The sequence below is a fragment of the Molossus molossus genome, unplaced genomic scaffold (genome assembly GCF_014108415.1).
Source record: "Molossus molossus isolate mMolMol1 unplaced genomic scaffold, mMolMol1.p scaffold_m16_p_14, whole genome shotgun sequence".
Classification (NCBI taxonomy): Eukaryota; Metazoa; Chordata; class Mammalia; order Chiroptera; family Molossidae; genus Molossus; species Molossus molossus.
Window position 1 is genome coordinate 89,711,830 of NW_023425349.1, and position 21,645 is coordinate 89,733,474.

At 46.9% G+C, this 21,645-nt stretch overlaps 1 protein-coding gene across 2 annotated transcripts in view; it reads right to left on the minus strand.

Moving 5' to 3' along the window:
* Positions 1-2,813: 2,813 nt before the first annotated feature.
* SHC3 (SHC adaptor protein 3) overlaps positions 2,814-21,645 on the minus strand; it is a 174,766-nt gene continuing 155,934 nt past the window's right edge. For both annotated transcript variants that reach the window (XM_036261564.1, XM_036261565.1), the window contains exon 12: positions 2,814-2,942. In XM_036261564.1, coding sequence (XP_036117457.1) covers positions 2,814-2,942 — 129 coding nt within the window. The remainder of the gene's footprint in view (positions 2,943-21,645) is intronic.

The window sequence follows — 21,645 nt, forward strand, 5'->3', positions numbered from 1 at the left end:
CAGAATCGTTGCTGAACTGAAACACGGTCAAGGCTGAGTGGAAACAGTCCTGTGGCCTCTCCAACAAGAACTGAAGAGGCAGAAGCAGTAGCTCAAGCACAGGGTGTAGACGGGCAGCTGTCTCAATGCCATGTCTATCAGACTGCACCGGCCACTTGGTGGCCAGGCATCAGTGCTGACTTAAACCAGACATGAGTGGCTGCACAGGAGGCCCATGGGCTCCCAGCAGGACCTGCATGTCACTTGAAGTACAGCAGATTCCTACAGGATGGGCAGGTGGGAGGGGAGGTGGGGGGCTCCAGAGCCACACGACAGGCTGGGACACTGTAGGGCTGAGGCTGCCCTGTGCTCCCAGCACACACGGAGGCCTGGGTCGGTGGCCAGCCCATGAGAGGGGCAGGGCCGGTTCCATGGGCCCGGGTGGCTCTGCATGTGCCCTGGGCACCAGGGCCCTGGACCGCATGCCTGGTGCTGCTCTGCCCGCCTCTGCCCAGGCAGGGCCGCAGCTGGAGAAACCGCCGGAGGAAGGCAGTCTGGGCGGGGACGAGGCCCCATCACCTCTGCCTCCACATCCTGAGCTCCAAGCTCAGCAGAGCCGGGGAAACAGACGAGCAGAACTGCTCTGCTGCCCGCCACCCGAGGGCTTTGAGCGGGTTGGGGCCGCCATCTCCCTGCCTCTAACGGAGGCTCCCAGTCGTGCCCACCGCATGTGCCTGGAGCAAGAGACGCTGACTCGGGTGAACTCCGACACGCTTTGCAAATGGAGGGAGCGAAGCTGGGAAACAGCCGCACCTGCCGAACCCCAGATCCGCTCCCCCGTGGCTGTGTTCCAGCGCGCAGCCTTGTCATCCGAGCTTCAGGATGCGTTTTCAATTCATATCAGAACATTTGATCCTCAGACACCATCCGTTTTCTAAGTTGATTCTCATGCAAGAAAGCATCGTGCACGTATCGCTGATCACGGAGATAAACCCCGACTTCAGAGCAGAGAGCCCCTGAGACAAGGAAACGGAGCCACACGCCTGGCGCCCAGGGTCCATCCCTCTCGCATCCCACCTGCTGGCCTTGGCACACAGTGTCTTGGCCTTGCAAGTGGGGCATGGAGGCTGCAGAAAGAAAAGCCATTTTGCCTGGTTTTATGTGTGCACACCACACACAGAGAAGGCCCGCGCTCCCTCACAGACGCCAGCGTCTCTGTGCGCCCGCAGGGCCGCAGGCAAGTCCCATCACCACCCGGAGTCCACCTGGTCCCAGGACAGGAGGCGGGGCCAGAGGCTGGCGCATCTCCACTTGGCCCCCTCTGCTACTCGTTAACCTGGAGGGGGCGCTGGCCCTGGGCCTGGCACCAGAACCATTCCAGGAAGTGTCAGGATGGCCTTGATGAGCTCCAATCCACTGTGGAACATTCTAGAAGACTGAAGCCACTGTCAACTGAGATTCACTGGGCCCTCAAAGAGCAAACCTCCGAAGAAGGCCACCTATGGAACTTCGGATCTGCTCTGACCCGTCCTTGCCCGTCAGCTCTCTCCCACTCTCCCCTCCTGGCCACAACCCCCAAAGGAAACATGGGGTTTGCACACTTGGGAATTTTGCAGAATTGGTGCTTATCAGAATTTTTAAAATCTCTCCTTAACTCCTCAGCCCTGAAGCATCAAAGTCATCACCATTCACGTCTGAGTGTGTGGGGAGCGTCTGTGTGGCTTGCTCTGGGAGGTGCTGGGGCGCCCAGGGAAGGTGCCAGCGCCAAGGAACCCCTCTCTCTCTCAAAGACATCTGTTCAGTCACACGGTAATCTCGCCCCAGATATGTCTGAAAGGTCACAAACACTGTCAACCTGCCAGCACCAGGAAATCCAGCAGGAAATCAGTTCTACCTGGCGAAGGAGCCACACTCAGCTCCGCGTGGGCGCGCCTTTGCAGGGAGCGCTCTGGAACCTCCACAGGACCCCCGCCGCCCCACCACCCTCCGCTCCAGAAGCAGAAATTCCGAGAGTTCTCCGAAGTTTCCCGAACAGGCCAACACGGACCCAGAGGAACGGCGGGCGCTGCCCCTGTCTCCAGGACAGGGATAGAAGGGGCCCTTTCCCCGCCGCTACCGGAGCAGCCTGGACGCCACAGGGCGTCCAGAAAGACACACATCCAAGCTGGGTCCGGCTACACCTCCACACTTACACATTTGTCATTGCACGGATGAAAACAAGGGATGCATTTGCCAGTCAAGATGCTCCTTAGGGAGGCTTATTTTGGCCACATTTGGCAACAAAATGCAACTGAGGTCGTGGGGACAGCCGTCAGAACCAGCGCCACACACGCGTTCCATGCAGACCCGGACCTCCTGGGGCGGCATCTCACCTGATTCTGTTCCGACACTGCATCGGTCACCGACCCCCGCTTGGTGCCCGGCCCCATCGAGTGCGTGTTAGGTAACCGCAGGTGCCAGCTCCCAGTGGGCTGTCCCCGTGGAATGGGTCAATCGGGTTAAATTTTTGCCCAGAGAACTACAAACTGTTTTGTTTTGTTTTTTTCCATTAAAAACATACAGCACGGGACATTAGTCTTACCTCTTTCTTAGTCTTAAAAAATAGAACTATAGAGGGATCAATTGTACAGGATGTACAGGTATGTACACCTTTCCTATGCACATGAGAAATCGGACCGAGTCTGTGAAACCTGCTCTTGGCGAACACTGTCCTCGGGGGGCTTCGGAGCAGGCTCTGAGCTTGCCGGCAGCTGCCCACGTTCCTGTCGCCTCATGCTCATCGACCGGGAAGGACCCAGTCCTCCGGACCACGGAGCAGAAGGGCGGTGGGCCGCTCACGGGTTCCTCTCCACCGGCTGCTGGAGGCACAGCTCGCTGCCGGCGGAGACAATGGGCAACTTGTTCTCCAGGTGGTGGTTGATGAGGTGGCTGATGCTGTCAAAGATCCTGTCCCGCGTCCGGACCTGTGAAGGGCAGGGAGGGAAGTGAGCATCACCCACAGGCAGCAGTGCAAGAACACGCCTGCTCGGTGTCAGCCAGACCGTCTGAACTGGAGGGTCACTTCCTGGGAGCCTGGGGGCTCCCCACGCTCTCAGAGATGGTTGTCTGCAAAGTCCCTGGTCACTGTTGCTGGACGGTCAATTCAGTCTGCTCATCTGCCCAGCCCTCTGGGACCGAGCCATGGGCTGTCCCCTACCTTCAGCAACCAGGTGAGCTCCCTGCCCCCTGCCAGCTTCTCTCCCTGCTCCCCTTCTGCCCTCATAGTCTCCATCACAGGATCCTCTGTCTGGCTGTCCTGTACCTCTTGCTGAGGTCTGCAGCCTCCCACTCACAGGCCTTGCATGGCAGTCCCTGGGGCCACCCCCACACTGAGCTGGCCGACTCTGCGCGAAGACCACACTTGAAGAAGTCAGACTGAGCCTGGGCAAGTGCAATCTCCCAACAGGCTCTCCACACAGCCCTCTGGGGCCTGCTTCTCTGAGGGGGAACGGAGCAGGTGCCTGGCTACACCACTCACCCTCCGGGCCCTTAGGTGACCCTCACGTGGGTCTGGGAAGCCTACATGTCCCAACCTATCTCTCCACCTTATTTCTGGGAGCCCATCCTTCCTTTATGGCAACCGGCTGTCTCTCTCCCCTCCCACAGGGACTCCAAGGGCATGTCTGTTCCTCCTACTGACCTACTTGTCCTGATAGTCTCCTTTCCCCAGGTTCTCAGTCTCACCCCCTTCCTTCCCCTCCATCACCCCACCAATGGACATCGTTCTCTGGCTGTTCTGCCCAGATCTTGCTTCCACCCCAAATCTGTGCTCCAGGTGTGCAGGCCACCTGTCCGGGTTCTACCAATCAGCGGCCAAAGGCAAGAGCAGACACTATGAAATCAGGATGTTTCCCTCTCCTGGGATCCAATTCCGAGGCAGGACCCCTCTCCCCACCCATCTCTGTAAGCACCCAAGGGGAAGAGACCCCCAGGCCACAGGGTCCCCTGACTCTTGAGCATTAAGCCTCAGTAGAGATGCAGTCTCATGAGTACATTCAGAAAGGAAGCTTTTTGTAGGACCTTCTGGCATCTTTCCATTGAGGTTGTTTAGTCCTCCTGGAGCTCCTTAGACTCCTGGCCCAGAAGGACCCCCTGCGTGACTCGGGCAGGCCCCCTCCTTAGAAGCCGGGGCCACCCAGGAGCTCAGCTTGAGCCTAGTATCGCCAGCATGGTGCCTTGACATTGACTTCCTAGTCCCACTTCTTAACGACTGGCATTCAGGTAAGTCTGGGCCATAGGGTAGATGAGAGGACTATGGCAGCGTCTGGGACAGCGGTCTCAACCTGGGCTCATGTCAAAATCAGCTGAGGAGCTTTGCTAATCCCACACCCGACCAGCTCCGTCGGGAACCGGAGGCGGAGCCCAGCACTGCTGTGTCCTTTGCTACATCCACGATTCCAACTTGATACCCAGACTGAGGACCCCTGTCAGTGTTCCTGGAGCATGTGGACCGGCGGACATGAACACACATGTAAATAAAGGCACACAAAGAGGTTGGTCATAAATTTACCGCCTCAAGAAATAGACCAGCTCACTTCATTCCTACAAACACTCACTGAAACCCGGCTCAGGCTCCTGCCCAGAGACTTTGCAGCCCGCAGAGTGCTCGTGTGGACCCAACTACCACCTGCCCGAAGTGCATGGCTGATTAAAAACACTCAACAGCATCACCCTGGCCAGTGGTCCCAGTGGTTAGAGCATTAGCCAACACCCCAAGGGTCACGGGTTCAATTCCCAGTCAAGGGTATATATCTGGGTTGCAGGGTCAATCCCAGCCTGAAAGACAAAAATCTGCCAAATTCTGAGAATAGGAAATTGACAATATGAATAAGACTATACCTATTAAAGAAATTGAATCAATAATTAATAATTTTCAAACATAGAAAACACCAGAACAAATGGGTCCACTGGTAAATTCTACTAAACATTTAAAAAGGAAGTTGTACCAAGTCTCTACAATCCCATTTAGAAGACAGAAGCAGAAGGAATCCTCACTCTGTGAGGCCAATGTTACCCTAATTTCAAAAGCAGATGTAGACATTACCAAAAAACAATTGGCCGGTATCTCTTATGAACATAGGTGCAAAAATCCTCAACAAAATATAAGCAAATTGAATCCAACAATGTATAGAAAGAATTACCCACCACGACCAAATGAAATTTATTCTGAATATGCAAGCAAGGCTGGTTTAACATTTGAAAATCAGTCAATCTAGTCCATCAAATCAATAAGCTAAAGACAAAAAAAAAAAAAAATCTCATGATCATATCAATATAAAAAAATCAGTTGATAAAGTTCAATAATAATTCTTAATAAAAACTGTCAGTAAACTACGAATAGAGGTTAACTTCCTCCACTTGATAAAGAATATCTATAAAAATTCTACCATTAACATCCTACTTGATGAGAAACTTGAAGCTTCCCACCAAAATCAGAAACAAGGTAAGGATGTTCCATCTCACTACTTGTTTACAACATCATAGTGGAAATCCTAGCTAATGCAATAAGATAAAAAAGAAAGAAAAAAAAAGAAATAAGAGGTATGCTGATTGGGAAAAAATTAAAATAAAACTGTCTTTGTTCATAGATGATAGGATTGTCTATAAACAAAATCCAAAAGAATTGGCAAAAAAACTTCCTAGAACTTATAATAAGCAATTGTAGTGAAGTTGCAGGATACAAGGTTAATATACAAAAGTTGATTGCTTTCCTATATACAAGCAATGAATGAGTTGAATTTAAAATTAAAAACATAATACATTTATATGAAATTCATAGATCTAAATCTAATTAAATGTATGCACAATTATACAAGTAAAAATATGAAACTCTGATGAAAAAATATCTACAAATAAGTAAGTGGAGAGATATTCCATGTTCTTGGATAGAAAGACTCAATACTGTCAAGATGTCAGTTCTTCTAAACTTAATATATAGATTCAATATAATCCCAATCAAAATCACGACAAGTTATTTTATATATATTGACAAAATGATTCTGAATTTTATATGGAAAGGTAAAGACCCAAAATAGCCAATTCAATGTTGAAGAACAAAGTTGGAAGACAGACACTACCTGCCTTCAAGACTTAATAAAGCCACAGTAATCAAGACAGTGTGGTATTGGCAAGAGAAGAGATAAATAGATGAATGGAAGAAAATAGATCCCCATAAATATAGTCAATTGATCTTTGATGAAGGGGTAAAGACAACACAATGAAGCAAAGATGATCTGTTCTTGGTGCTAAAACAACTGGACATAACTAACATGCAATAATAATAATACTCTAGATACTGACCTGACACCTTTCACAAAAATTAACTCAAAATGGATGATAGACCTAAATATAAAACACAAAACTATAAAATTCTTACAAGATAAAATAGGATAAAACTAGATGACTAAGGGTTTGGAGATGATTTTTTAGATATGACATCAAGAACACAATTCATAAAAGAAATAGGCTGGACTTCATTAAAATGAAAAACTTCTGCCCTGCAGGACACCATCGAGAGAAGAAAAGACAAGCCACAGATGGGAGAAGATATGCAAAAGCCACCTCTGATAAAGAACTGTTATCCAACATATACAAAGAACTCTTAAAACCAACCACAACAAAAAAAAACAGTTTTAAAGGTGGACCAAAAACTTTGACAGACAACTCGGCAAAGAAGATACATGGATGGCGAATACACACATGAAAAAATACTGCATATCATCTGTCGCCAGGGAAATGTAAGTTAAAACAGACACCACGACACGCCTGTTAGAATGGCCAAACTCCAGGACACGGACAACAACAAATGCCAGAGAGGACACAGAGCAATAAAATCTCTCCCCTTCTTTGCTGGTGGGAATGCAAAATGGCACAGACACCTTGAAAGATAGTTTGACGTTTCATTTTTTTTTTTTTTTCAAAACTAAACATATAGTCTTATCATATATGTAGCAATTGCTCTCCTTGGTATTTACCCAAAGGAGTTGAAAATGTATATCCACATAGAAACCTGTACACAAATGTTTATAGCAACTTGAGTCAGAATTGCCAAAATTTGGAAGTATCCAAGGAATCCTTCAGTAGATGAATAGTAAATAGACTGTGGTACATCCAAACAATGGAATAGTATTCAGTGCCACAAAAGAAGAGCTCTGAAGCCATGGAAGGGAGGGAGGAACCTTCAATGCACATTACTAAGTGAAAGAAGCCAGTCTGAGAAGTCTACGTACTGTATGACTGCAACCGTATCCCTGGGCAAGGGAGAACTATGGAGACAGTGAAAGACCAGTGGTTTTGAGGGTGAAGGAAATGAACAGGCAGAGCAGAGAGGATGTGTTTATGGCAGTGAAACTGTTTGTGCAATAGCATACATGGTATTATACCCTTGTCCAAACCTACAGAATGTGCAACACCGCAAGTGAGCCCTGATGTGAGCTGTGGACTCTGGGTGATGATGACCTGTCGGAGCAGCTTCATTGAGCGAAGCAAGGGGCCCTCTGGTGGGCTGTTGATAGTGGAGGCACGAGTGTGTGCATGAGGGATGGGGGCAGGGAGGATCTCTGTACCTTTCTCAGAATTTTACTGTGAACATAAAACTTCCCTAAAAAATAGTCCTTTTTTTTTTTTCTTTAAAGAGTAGACAAAATATTCAAGTTGATAGTGTTGGGTGGGACAAGGCCTTCAGGGGAGCAGCTGGGGAGACAGGATAAACATTCATGAAGGAGAGAAGGCAGCATTTTTGAACAAGGCCACCGTTCAGTTCCCAAAACTGTTCGCCGTAAGGACTTTCTATTTTGGTTGATTTTGTAAACCACTATTCCTAAATGTGTGTTACCTCTTTAAGGCAGAGATCCCCGGGCCCTACAGCAGCCTAATGAAAGTGGACCTCTCCCCGCAAGAACAGAAACGCACGCTCAGTTTGCTGGGTGTGTGTGAAGCCGGCGTCGGCCACTCAGTGTCCATGGGGGGAAGCAGTGGGCCAACCTCTGGAGTAGAAGGTCCAGGTCTGGGGCTTGGAGACCACAAGGGAGACCAAGTGAGGTCTCTGAGCCCTCTGCACCTGCACCCCTCATTGACTCTGGACTTTCCTCCACCAGGCTGACCAAGTAGAATGTGGACATTTGTCAGAAGGGACGTCGGGTGTCTAGTGTCCAGTCTGTGCTTTCCACCCTGATGGGCATCGGAGAGCCCGGCGGGGGAAGAAGGAAGTGGGTTAGGGCGCTGGTTACCCAGGGGGCAGAGGAAAGGACAGCGGAGTCGTAGGCGTGGTCGGACCCCACACCATTACACCACACAGAAGCCCCAATTCCCTCCCAGACGTGGGGCGGCTGGACCAGCCCTTTGGCCCTCCAGCAGGAGCCGGTTTGCAAACTTTTGTTCTGTTGGGAAAGTGGAACAAACACAACGAACCCACCTCCAGGATGACTTTAGGAGCTCTGTAGCTGGACAGGACACAGCGTGTCCAAATGGAGCGCTCAGCCCGGAACCACTCTGGGCCGGCTGGGCCGCCCCCACGGCTGGCCTCTGCAGTCTCCAGGGTAAGCCACTGCTCAGAAAGCTGCAGAACGCCTGGATCCAGCTGCCCAAGGAGGAGAGCTGGGACTGACGTCCTCAGCGTGTTCCCAAAGAGGTCTGTGCCAGCAGCAGCCTCCAAGACTAGAGGACACCCCAAAGGGCTCATACAGCGAGGGGCTCGGCCCAGGGAGTCAGTCCAAGGAGGACCATGCACCTGGCAAAGCTAATCTGATACCCTGCAAACATCCACAGACAGAGTAAACCGAAGAGAAGCAGGGTGGCCTGAGCCGGGGCTCCTCCTCAACCCTTGGGCCCTTACAGGGAGGCGCAGCCGTCCCCGGGCAAGGGCGAAAGTGTGTGCATCCGGCGCCCTCTTGTGGCCAGCAGGACACAGCAGCCGGGAATTTGAAATGAGTACTGGAAGGTTCCTTCAGGACTGCGGTTGCCCTCCCCAAACATTTTATTCTCAGCCATGGAAGGACCCTGTAATTAAAGCACCAAAATGTACACCCCAGGAATGAGGCAGAAAGAGGCAGGCCCAGATCACACCATGGGCCCCGTCTGGCTCTAGGGCGTGTGAGAAGCTGGACTGGGAGACCATCCTCACTTGTCGGCAAGGTGACAAGTCACATGATTTACCCAAGGCTGTAGGCGACAGTGACCAGACTGGCACTGTGATCTCTATTGAACAAACTGGTACAGAATGAAGGCACAGTGCTGGTGATGGAGGTCAGGAGGGCATCTAGCAATCTGGGCAGCGCTCGGCTGGGATCCTGCCCCGCCCCAAGCCCCAGCAGAATCCTTGCTCCTAGCTAAAGCCAGCAAGGAACCTCACAGCCCCAGGCATTGCGCAAGCACCTGACATGCCCCGAGCTCCAGACGCCTGCAAGAAGATGCCAGGGAGTCTAAGTGCGGGAGGGTCTCTCTGCCCCACTCCCCACCCAGGCCTGAGCGACACAACAGGGAGCTCTCCCTCCACTCAGCCTGCTCTGTGGCCCGGCTGAGGTCCTCTGTGGCCTCGAGGGTTTTCCAGGCACAGGATAGCTTGCAGAGAGTCTGACCTTCCTGGCCTTGGCCCCTGCAGCAGGGAGGGAGGAACTGGCTTTCTTCATGCGATGCACACGGCAAGAGCTCAGTCCCGGGGCTCAGGTGCCGGGGGGCTCGGGTGCCCGGGGGCTCAGGACGGGGCCTCAAGTGCCCAATCTGATGACAGCATGAGAACTGATTGGCCTCGGGGTCAGCAGCCAGGAATAAACTCAGAGGCTAGCCTGATAAGGCTTCTCATTAAGGTATGTTTGAGTTGCTGACAGTATTTTTAATCATTTCAGAGTCTGAAAGTAGAAGAAAATCAGATCCCAAAGGTGAGAGTGGAGATAAGCTCTGTGGGAAGGAGCAGTGCCCCAGGCGTCCAGAGCGGCTGCCCCGGGCGAGGCATCCAGAGCGGCTGCCCCGGGCGAGGCGTCCAGAGCGGCTGCCCCGGGCCAGGCGTCCAGAGCGGCTGCCCCGGGCCAGGCGTCCAGAGCGGCTGCCCCGGGCCAGGCGTCCAGAGCGGCTGCCCCGGGCCAGGCGTCCAGAGCGGCTGCCCCGGGCCAGGCGTCCAGAGCGGCTGCCCCGGGCCAGGCGTCCAGAGCGGCTGCCCGGGCCAGGCGTCCAGAGCGGCTGCCCGGGCAGGCGTCCAGAACGGCTGCCCCAGGCGTCCAGAACGGCTGCTCTCATTGGGGATCGATAGCTGGGAGCCCGAGGAACAGCTCAAAAGTGGGATTTTATTTTTTAATTTTTTTATCCTCACCTGAGAACATATTTGCATTTGTCCTCAGATAGAGTGGCAGGTAAGAGAGAGAAACATCGATGTGAGAGAGACACACCCACATGACCCCAACTGGGGCTGGGGACAAACTGCAACCGAGGTACGTGCCCTTAGCGGGAACTGAACCCAGGACTTTCTGGTCCTCAGGCCAAAGGTCTAACGATTGAGTCAAACCACCCAGGGCCAGTGGTGGGATTTTAAAATAAGTAACAAAGTGTGTTCCAGCTTCTCAGTCACACTAGTGAGTCTGTGACAACCTCACTTTGTCTGCCACACCCTCCAAAAATCCGAAGTGACATGGGGGACCTGGAAATCCTTCTTGGCAAGTTATGCTTTGCTGTCTGTCTATTCTTGCCACTTTTCCTAATTCAGTAGAAATTACGTTTTCAACGTGCACGCATCCAGGCTCCCTGGGGACCCGCCTGTGCGTTTCAGGGCAAAGCTGAGCCGCAGAGGAGGCTGCCGTGGCGGGAAACACCGCCGGCCGAGAACTCACGCGTCTTGGGTTCAAATCTACTGCTGGTCTCTACTGCTGTTGCTGTGTTAAAGTGGTCAGTTACTGACCGTCCGGGTGGCTGGGAACAGGGGCGCCTTCACAGACACTTAGGGCTGTGTCAGCTGTCGAACGTGCTGTGAGAAGCAGGACCTGGGGCTGAGGCTGGTGACTGGGTGAGCGGTGGGAAGGGGTCCAGAGGGCAGGTGGGCGAGGGGGTGATGGAATGATGCCTTCGACTTGAGGCGGGGCAGGCTTGAGTGCCTGCGGAGCGAGCGGTGGACTTGCCCAGTAGGGCACAGACTGCGTTAACCAGTCCATTAGGTCACTGACAAAGTGATGACATCTGGCCCCTTCAACAGGGTCGGACTGGAACGGGCAGGCCACCAGACAGACGGTTCCTGATGAACACCCCGGCGCTGCTGCAGCAGGCTGCGTGCTCAGAGCTGCTGCCTGTGCTCCTGTCCCGGCACCGGCTGGACCCACAGGGACACCTCCACCCCGCGGGCTCGGGCCGGGTGCAGCCTCACCTGCGGGACGCAGCCCTCCACAGCCAGGCCGCGTGGCTTCTTCCAGATTTGAAATCTGGACAAGATTCAGGTCCTTCCTAGGCACAAAGGCCACACTGCCAGGCCCATGTCAGCCTCCGGAATGCAATGCCAAGAGTCAGGCGTGGGACCTTGTACACCAATTGCTTCCATCTCCCAGGCAGTGCCTTGCTGCACACGAGTCCTCCTTTTCCAGCCAAAGAGTGAAACATGAGTCTCTACACAGCCAGGGTCCTGGATGGCCTCTCCTCTCCCCCGTTAGCCTGTGGCTTCCTGACGGGCCACATCCAGAGGGAGGACACGAGTGTGGCTCCCTGGCCCTGCTCCTTCTGGGTTTAACTTCCTCTCCTCTCCCAGTTCCAAGGTACTGAGAAGCCCTCCGTCATCCCCAGGTGTGCCCAAGAGTCAGCAAAGTCTTATTTCTGATGATAGAAACAAAAACAAAGGGGAAGGCTGACCATACTAGCAAAAGGAAATGCACAGGAAAAGGACATCATCAGGGTTTCTGCACAGCCATGCTGGAGTAGTGCATGGAGCTGTGCTCACCGGGCCCAGCTCCCCGGGAGGGACTCACTGCTCTGGAGCAGTGCATGGAGCTGTGCTCACCCGGCCCCGCTCCCCAGGAGGGACTCACGGCTCTGGAGCAGTGCATGGAGCGGTGCTCACCCGGCCCCGCTCCCCAGGAGGGACTCACGGCTCTGGAGTAGTGCATGGAGCTGTGCTCACCGGGCCCAGCTCCCCGGGAGGGACTCACTGCTCTGGAGCAGTGCATGGAGCGGTGCTCACCCGGCCCCGCTCCCCAGGAGGGACTCACGGCTCTGGAGCAGTGCATGGAGCTGTGCTCACCCGGCCCAGCTCCCCCGGGAGGGACCCAGCCCAGCTCCCCGGGAGGGACTCACTGCTCTGGAGCAGTGCATGGAGCTGTGCTCACCCGGCCCCGCTCCCCAGCTCCCCGGGAGGGACACACGGCTCTGGCCATGGGCACATTGACGGAGAAGGCCCTTACCAGTATCAACTGAGAAAGATGCCAAAGTGTACCTATGCATTTTTATTTCTTTAATTTTGCTTAACTTTGCAACTTTTGATAGAAAATAGAGATGGGTAAGCTGCTGATTTCTTATATTATTAAATAATTCTACTTCCACAGGAAAAGCCTGAATAACGGAATTATCATTTAAAATGTGGGGCTAAGTATAAGCATTGCTCCATCCCACCCCCCAATAGATTTCTAGAACAAAACAGATGAGCTTCCAGCGGAAGGATGACCTCCGCACATGGTGGGCCCGCAGAAAAGACAGCAGATGGCTGAAACTAGACAGCAAGGACGAGGACAGCCCAGCGTGGAAGAGGGAGAGAGTCCTGTGGGCCCAGGACAGAGAGCCAGCCACGGTGAGAACAGTGTGCACTGGGAGACAGCCGCAGGGTGACCGGGCAGACAGCTCCACTGCCCCCTCCCTGTCACCTCCTCCAGCCAAACCAGCAGTTTACTCTCAGGAGAGAAGCCAGAGAATGTTTATTCAAAGAAACCAAATGAGCTGCCTGGGGCAGTGTTCCTGGAGGCACCAGCCTGAGCCCCAGGCTCCATCCTCTCCTTTTACTGACAGCCCTCCAATCTGTCAGGCAACAGCTCCCGCCAGACCTCACCCCTCCACCCTCTTGCTCACCCCACACCCCACACCCCACCACACGCATAATCTCGGTCAGTCTTCAGGAAGACGATATGGAAACAGACCGACGTGGGTTACAACAGAACAGGCTCACCTGAGGAGGATCAAGCCAGCCTTTTATTCTCCTGTATGTCGGGGAAAATGTACCAGGCATCTTAAGAACATTAACTCATAAAGAGAAAATTGTGGTGAACAAATAAAACACCTGACACCAGAAGATAATTTGGAAAATAGACAAAAAAAAAATACAAACTAACTCATATTAATAACATCAAAAAGATACTTGAGCCATTATCAAGAACAAGATACGTGAGGGGGAAAAAAATCAGAGAACAACAAATTTTTGTCTAGAAGTTAAATACAATCTTTATAAGTATATGTATAATTTATGTATACATAAAGTTTGGAAGGTAGTCAAAGAAAGCTTCTAGAACATAGAGCAAATTTTCAAAAAACTGGACATTTATGGGGAAAAAGAGACAGAAGATCAGTCTAAGAGACACCCCCTTAGTGAGATGTCCCAAGAAGAAGGACTATGAAAGGCAAGAAATCATCAAAGAAATAACTTAAGAACTTCCGGTCAAGATGGTGGGTAGGTAAACGCGGTATCCGTCCTCCCACAACCACATCAAAGTTACAACTAAACTACAGAACAACCATCACTCAAAACCATCTGAAATCAAGCTGAATGGAAGTCCTACAACTATGGAATTAAAGCGGCAGCCACACGGAGACTGGTAGGAGGGGCGGAGGGGACAGGCTGGTCCCACACCCACGCGGATAAAAATCAGGACACCTCGGCTGGGAATGTCCTTCCTGAGGACTGAGGGGTCCCCGTCCCATACCAGGTGCCCCGCTCAGGGTTCCAGTGCCAGGAAGAGAATCCCCATAACTTCTGGCTGGAAAAACCAGTGGGAACTGAGGCTCAGGGAAGCTGAGGCGGCTGGAGCCCCAGGCAGCTCCCTAAAGGGCCCGCACACGGACTTATCGGACTCTCTCCCTCTAAGCTCGGAGGGGAGGCAGCTCGAGGGGCACCAGAGACATTCAGGGAAGAACTGAGCTGTTTGGCACTGGAGCGAGGGCTGGAGAAGGGGCTTTCTCCGGGACAGATGTCCTGTCAGAGGCCTTTGTTCCTTTGGTGAGCCCTTCCCTGGGGCGGCAGACAGTCGCCATATCTGGGACTCCAGCAACCTGGCTCACACTGGTAGCCCCGCCCTGGGGACTCTCTGAGGCCCCGCCCCACCCTACCTTCAGGCCCACCCAAGCTGTTGCCAGTTGCTTAACCATAGGATTGGCCTGTCTTGGATCCTGCTTCAGGTTTACCTAAATTCTTTCAAACGAGCAACATCTGGTCTCAGCTAGCCCCATACCACTCGTTAAGTAATACACAGAAACAAACACAGGGAGGCAGCCAAAATGAGGAGACAAAGAAATGGGTCCCAAATGAAAGAACAGAACAAAACCCCAGGAAAAGAACCAAGTGAGATAGAGATAAGCAACCTAACAGATGCTGAGTTCAAAATACTGCTTATAAGGATGCTCAATGAACTCAGTGAGAACCTCAGTGAACTTAGTGAGGGCCTCAAGAGCATAAAAAAGGACCAGTCAGAAATTATGGATGCACAGTCAGAATTGAAGGAGGCACTGAAATAAAGAATAATTACACAGATTCAATAGTAGTGTACGTAAATCCAAGAAGCAAACCATCGATTTGGAATATAAGGAAGCAAAAAACACTCAATCAGAACAGCAAAAGGAAAAAAGGATCCAAAAAAATGAGGATGGTGTAAGGAGCCTCTGGGACAACTTCAAGCGTGCTAACATTCACATCTTGGGGGTGCCAGAAGGAGAAAAGAGAGAACAAGAAATTGAAACCCTATTTGAAACAATAATGACAGAAAACTTCCCTAACTTGGTGAAGGAAACAGACATACAAGTCCAGGAAGCACAGAGAGTCCCAAAGAAGATGAACCCCAAGAGGCTCACACCAAGACACATCATCATCAAAAGGCAAAAGATTCAAGACAAAGAGAGAATCTTAAAAGCAGTAAGAGAAAAGCAGTTAGTTACCTACAAGGGAGTTCCCATCAGACTGTCAGCTGATTTCTCAAAAGAAACTTTTCAGGCCAGAAGGGAGTGGCAAGAAATATTCAGAGTGATGAAAAGCAAGAACCTACAACCAAGATTACTCTATCCTGCAAAGCTGTCATTTAGAATCGATGGCCATATAAAGACTTTCCCAGACTGTTATTATATGAAATGTTGAAGGGTGTTTTTGAAGAAAAAGATAAAATATATGAACAAACAAAATGGCAATGAATATATATCCATATCTATCAACAATGGAATCTACAAACAAAATGAACAGGCAGAACAGAAACATTCTCATAGATACATTTTGCTGGTTGCCAGATGGGAGAGGGGTTGGGGGAATGGGTGAAAAAGGTGAAGGGATTAAGAAGAACAAATTGGTTGCTAGACTGACAAACCTCAAATGGAAGGGGGGTTTGGGGGGTGGGAAAAAATAAACCAAAGAACTTATATGCATAACCAATGGACACAGTCAACAGTGTGGGAAAAGGCAGGAGGGGGGTGGGAGTGGGGAGGAGGGGGTCAATGGGGGGAAAATGAGGAACATCTGTAATACATTCAACAATAAAGATAAAAAAAAATTAAAAAAAGGAAAAAAAGAAAGAACATAAGAAAGTTGCTCTGACTTATGAAAAATGAAAGTTTTCAGATTGAAACAGCTTATCAGGTCTCTGGATTCATGACCATGTCATTGCAGAAGTAAAATAAAAAATAAAAAAGAATCTAAAATTTCTAGAGGGAAAAACAAAGTAACCTACAAAAGGTCAAGAATCAGACCAGTCATACTCAACCAATGATACTGTGAAATAAAGGTGACTGCAAAATACATTTTCCAGCAGGTAGAAGCGAGAAAATTCCTGCCCATGAACCTCTTCTGATGAAAGCACTTGAGCAACCACTCCAATGAAAACTGAGTGAAAACAAGTCTGAAACTTACCCAGGAGTGCAATCAAAATAGATTCCTGGAATGATGGGTTTGCTCTAGAACAGCGGTTCTCAACCTGTGGGTCACGACCCTTTTGTGGGTTGAACGACCCTTTCATAGGGTTCACCTAAGACCATCGGAAAACACATATTTCCAATGGTCTTAGGAACCAAGACACCGCTCCTCTATCCATCTCCAGGCGGGTCCGACCACATGCAGAAATGCCCACATACAACATGAGGAACTGTATTAAAGGGTCGCGGCATTAGGAAGGTTGAGAACCAATGCTCTAGAACTCTATTAGTCAGGGATAAGACTGACTTCAGGTGTGTTCCAAACATAGATGGAATGAGCTAGATAACAGTAATGACATGGTGAGGAAAGCATAGGTCTCTTTTCTCAGAAGAAACTTCAAAAGCATCATTAAAAACAATGTATAAAATAGTATATATATAATGTAATGTTGGGACTAAATAGAACTGTTATACACACACACACACACACGTAACAAATTTGCTTATAACAACAACAAGTACATGGGAAGGAGCCAGGCTGCACTGGGCTAAGGAAATACTTTCAAAGGGCAAAGTAATCATTGTAACAATGTATAGTTGAATTTGTAACATTAATATATGTAGTATGTATAACAATAATGTCACACAGAGGGGGAGAGGAAATAGAGTTATATAGGAATAAAATTTCTATATATCACAGGAAATAAGAGAATATAGATCTGAAGCTGATTCTGGTAAGTTCAGATATATATGGTAAACCTTAGAGCAACCACTAAAAATAATGTGAAAAATATAGTGAAAATGTTATTCAAGAAATTAAAATGCTATCTTATAAAATATTCATTTTATGCAGAAGAAAGCAGTAAAAAAGGAATAAACATATAGAAGACAGAGAGTAAATGGCAGATATACATCCAACTATATCAATTATAACATCAAATGTAAATAAAATAAATAATTCAATCAAAAGGCACAGATGATTAAAGTAGATAAAATGTAATCTACTTATATGTTGTCTAGAGAAGACACACTTTGAAAGATACAGGTAAATTGAAAGTAAAGAATGGAAGAAGATATACTATGCAAACAGCAACCACAAGAAAGATGTACAAATATCAGAAAATAGACTTCAAAACAACAACAAAAAGTTACTAAAAATAAAGAGGGACATTTTTATACAGATAAAAGGTAAAAGGTCAATCCATCAAGATTAATGATGTAACAATTATAAACATAAAGCATAATAACAGAGCACCAAAATCCATCAAGCAAAACTGACAAAAATAAATTGAGAAATAGACAAATTCAACAATAAAAATGAGAGAATTAGATATCCTACTTTTAATAGTAGGTAGAGCAACTAGACAGAAGATCAACAAGGAAATAAAAGACTTGAATTACACTGCAAACCTAACAAACATTTATAGAACACTGTACTCAACAACATCATAATATACATTCTTCTCAAGTGTGTATTGACTATTCACCAGGATAGATCACATGTTAGCCCATAAAACAAACAAAATACATTTCTTTCTCTATACCTTTTTAGAGTGAGAGAAAGGGAGAGAGAGAGAGAGAGAGAAATAGAAACATCGATGAGAGAGAACACTGATTGGCCCCCTCCTGCATGCCCCCCACTGGAGATCGGGCCCATATCTTGGGCATGTGCCCTGACCGGGAATCAAATCGGTGATCTCTTGGTGCATGGGTCACTGCTCAACCACTAAGCCACACCCACCGGGTCAAAAATAAATAAATTAAAAATGCTAGAACTAATACAAATCATTTTCTCTGACCAAAATGGAATGAAATTGAGAATCAACAGCAGGAAAAAAATTCCACAAATATGGAGAAATTAAACAACAAACTCCTACTTAACCAATGAGTCAAAGAAGAAAAATTCAGCAGAAAACTTAGAAAGTATTTTAAATGAATGAAAATGAAGAAAGACACAACAGACCAAACTTATGGGATGCAGCTAAAGCTGAGGCATTTCTATCTGTAAATGCCTATATTAAGAAAAAAGAAAGGTCTCAAATCAATAACTTAACCTCCCACCTTCAGACACTGAGAAAAGCAGATCAACATAAACCTAAAACAGAAGAACATAATAAAGATTAGGTCAGAGATAAAACAAAACAGGGAATGGAAAGCAATAGGGAAAAAAGCAATGAAACCAGGAGATGGTTCTTTGAAAAGATCAACAAAATTGACAAACATTTAGCAATACTGAGCAAAGCAGGTGTTGGGGGAACTACTCATAAAGAAAAGTTCAGGACCAAATGACTTTACTGCTGAGTTTTACCAAGTATGTATAGAATTACACCAATCATTCAGAAACATTCTCCAAAAAATAGAAGAGGAGAGAATGCTTCCAAAATTTTTGATATTTTCAAACGTCTGTGAGGCCAGCATTACCCTAATGCAAAGCCAGACAAAGAAACCAAAAGAAAAGAAAACCATAGATTAATATTTCTTATGAATATGAGGCAAAAGTTCTCAACAAAAAACACTAGCAAAACAAATCTATCAACATACAAAGAGAATGATACATCATGACCAAGTGAAAAATTTCCCAGGAATGCTAGCTAAGTTCAACATCTGAAAATCAATTAATGTAGTACAACATGTCAACAGAATTTTAAAATTATTTCAATAGGTACAGATAAAGCATTTGACAAAATCCAATACCCTTTTATGTTAAAACACATGCAACAAATTAGGAATAGAAGAAAATTTTCCTAACCTGATAAAGGACATACATGAAAAATCCAGTCAACATCATACTTAATGGTGAGAGACTGGATTCTTCCCCTTAGAATCAGTAAGAAGATAAGAATGTCAATTCCTGCCACTTCTATTCAACATTGTTCTAGGTGTTCTAGCCAGGCAATTAGTTAATTGGAAGAAATAAAAGGCATCCAGATTTGAAAAGCAATGTAAAACTCTATTTACAGATAACAATCTATACATAGAAAACACCAAGGACCCCACTAAAAAACTATTAGAACTAATAAATGAGTTCAGCAAATTTGCAGGATACAAGCTCAATATACAAAAGTCCATTATATTTCTCTACAGTTGCAATGAACACTATGAGAATAAAATTGAGAAAACAATTGCATTCACAAGAACATCCAAAAAATAAAAATATTTAAAAATAAATTTAACAAAAGAAATGCAAAACCTATATTCTGAAAAGTACAGAACACTGCTGAAAGAAATTAAAGATCTAAATGAGTGGAAACACAATGAATGTTTATGAATCAAAAGACTTAAGGCTGTTAAGATGGCAACACTTCCAGTATCCACCCACCAACTGATCTGCATTCAGATCTCTATAAGTCTCAACTGACTTTTTTGTAGAAATTGACAAGCTGATTCTAAAATGCAAAGTGATTGCCCTGGCCGGTTTGGCTCAGCTGTTAGAGCATCGGCCTGCAGTCCAGAGAGACCCAGGTTTGGTTCCTGCTAAGGGTACATACCTCAGTTACAGTTTGTCCCTGGCCCTGGTTGGGTCATGCAGGAGGCAGCCACTCTATGTGTCCCTTTCACATCAATGTTTCTCTCTCTCTCTCTCTCTCTTCCTCTCTCTCCTTCCCACTCTATCTGAACAAAAAATGGAAAAATGTCCTCAGGTAAGGATAAAAAATAATAATAATAAATAAATAAAATAAAATGCAAAGTGATTGAAAGGGTTAGTGTCTTTTCTTTTCCACCATTTCATTAGCGTTGTTTTCCTCCTTTGATAGACAGACAGTAAAGACTAAGACATCCAAAAGTAATCGCATATATGAGAAAAATGAGAAAATCACTGTGCAGGCTCAAGGAACTATACACACTCAGAAAATACATGAAAGACCTTAAATTTAACCCCCAGGCTAATCTTCAGCACACACCTGCCCTACATCAATCAAGAAAAACAAAATAAAAAGAATACCCTGGGGAATGGGGGAGAATCTGATTTCCAAAGTCAAATTAGGTATTAGATTCACTGTTCAGTTTTCAACAACAACAAAATCACAAGACATACAAAGAAACAAAAATGTATGTACTAGTCAAAGGAAAAAAAATAAACCAGCAGAAACTCTCTCTGAAAAGGACTTGGTAGCATGTCTAATAAACAAAGACTTTCAAATAACTGTCTTACAGGTTCTCAAAGAACTAAAGATGTAAAGAAAGTAAAAAAAAAAAGCTGTATCAACAAAATGATGGGAACATCGATAAAACCTACTAAATAGAAATCAAAAAGAAATTCTGGAGCTGAAAATTGCAATAACTGAAATAAAAATTTTCACTAGAACAATTCAAAGACATATTTAAGCAGACAGAATAAAGATTCGGGGAACCTGGAGAGAGTACAGTTGAAATGATCAAGTCTGAGGAACAGAAAGAAAAAAGACAGAAGAAAAATGAACAGAGCCAAAGGACCTGTGGGATCATTAAGCTGACCAACATATACATTGTGAGAGTCATAGAGGAAGAAGACAGAGAGGAAGGGGAGGACAGAATATTTGAAGAAAAAAATGATAGAAATTGTCAAATTTTATGAAAGACATGAATATAAATATCCAAGAAGCTCAATGAACTTCAAGAGGATGAATACAAAGACACCCATACCAAGACATATTATAATCAAACTGTCAAAAGACAAAGACAAAGAAAGAATCCTGAAGCAGCAAAAAAAGAAGTGACTCGTCACATACAAGAGATCCTCAATAAGATCATCATCAGATTTCTCATCAGAAACTTTGTGGGCTACATGGCAGTGGGTTGATATATTTAAAATTCTAAGAGAAAAAAAAAACCTATCAACTAAGAATCTTATATCTGAGCCCTGGCTGGTTTGGCTCAGTGCTTAGAGCATTGGCCTGTGGTCCAGAGAGACCCGGGTTTGGTTCCCACTAAGGGTGTGTGTACCTTGATTGCAGGTTGTCCCCGGCCCTGGTTGGGTCATGCATGAGGCAACCACTCAATGTGTCCCTTTCACGTTGATGCTTCTCTCTCTCTCTCTCTCCCTCCCACTCTATCTGAAAAAAAAAATTTTTTTAAATGTCCTTGGACGAAGATAAAAAAAAAAGAGAGAGAGAATCTTATATCTGACAAAACTGTCCTTCAAAAGTGAAGGAGAAATTAAGACATTCCCAGATAAACAAAAGCCAAGAGAGTTCATTTCCACGAGACTTGCCCAACAAGAACTGCTAAAGGGAGTTCTGCAGATCGACAGGAAAGGACATAGGAAGTAATCAGAGCTGCATGAAGAAACAAAGATCACAGTAAAGGTAAATACATAGCAAATTGTGAAAACTACTATAATTATATATTTGATTTGTAACTCCAAATTTTGTTTTCTACATAATTTAAGAGACTAATCCATTAAAAATATTAGTTTATGTTTTTGGACACAAATGTATAAAGATGTAATGTGGTGACATCAATACTGAAAGCAATGGAGGCAACACTGTTAAGAAGCAGAAATTTTGGTTGTTACTGAAGTTAAGATCATATCAATTCAAATTAGAATGTTGCAATTTTAGGATGTTGAATGTAATTCCCATGGTAACC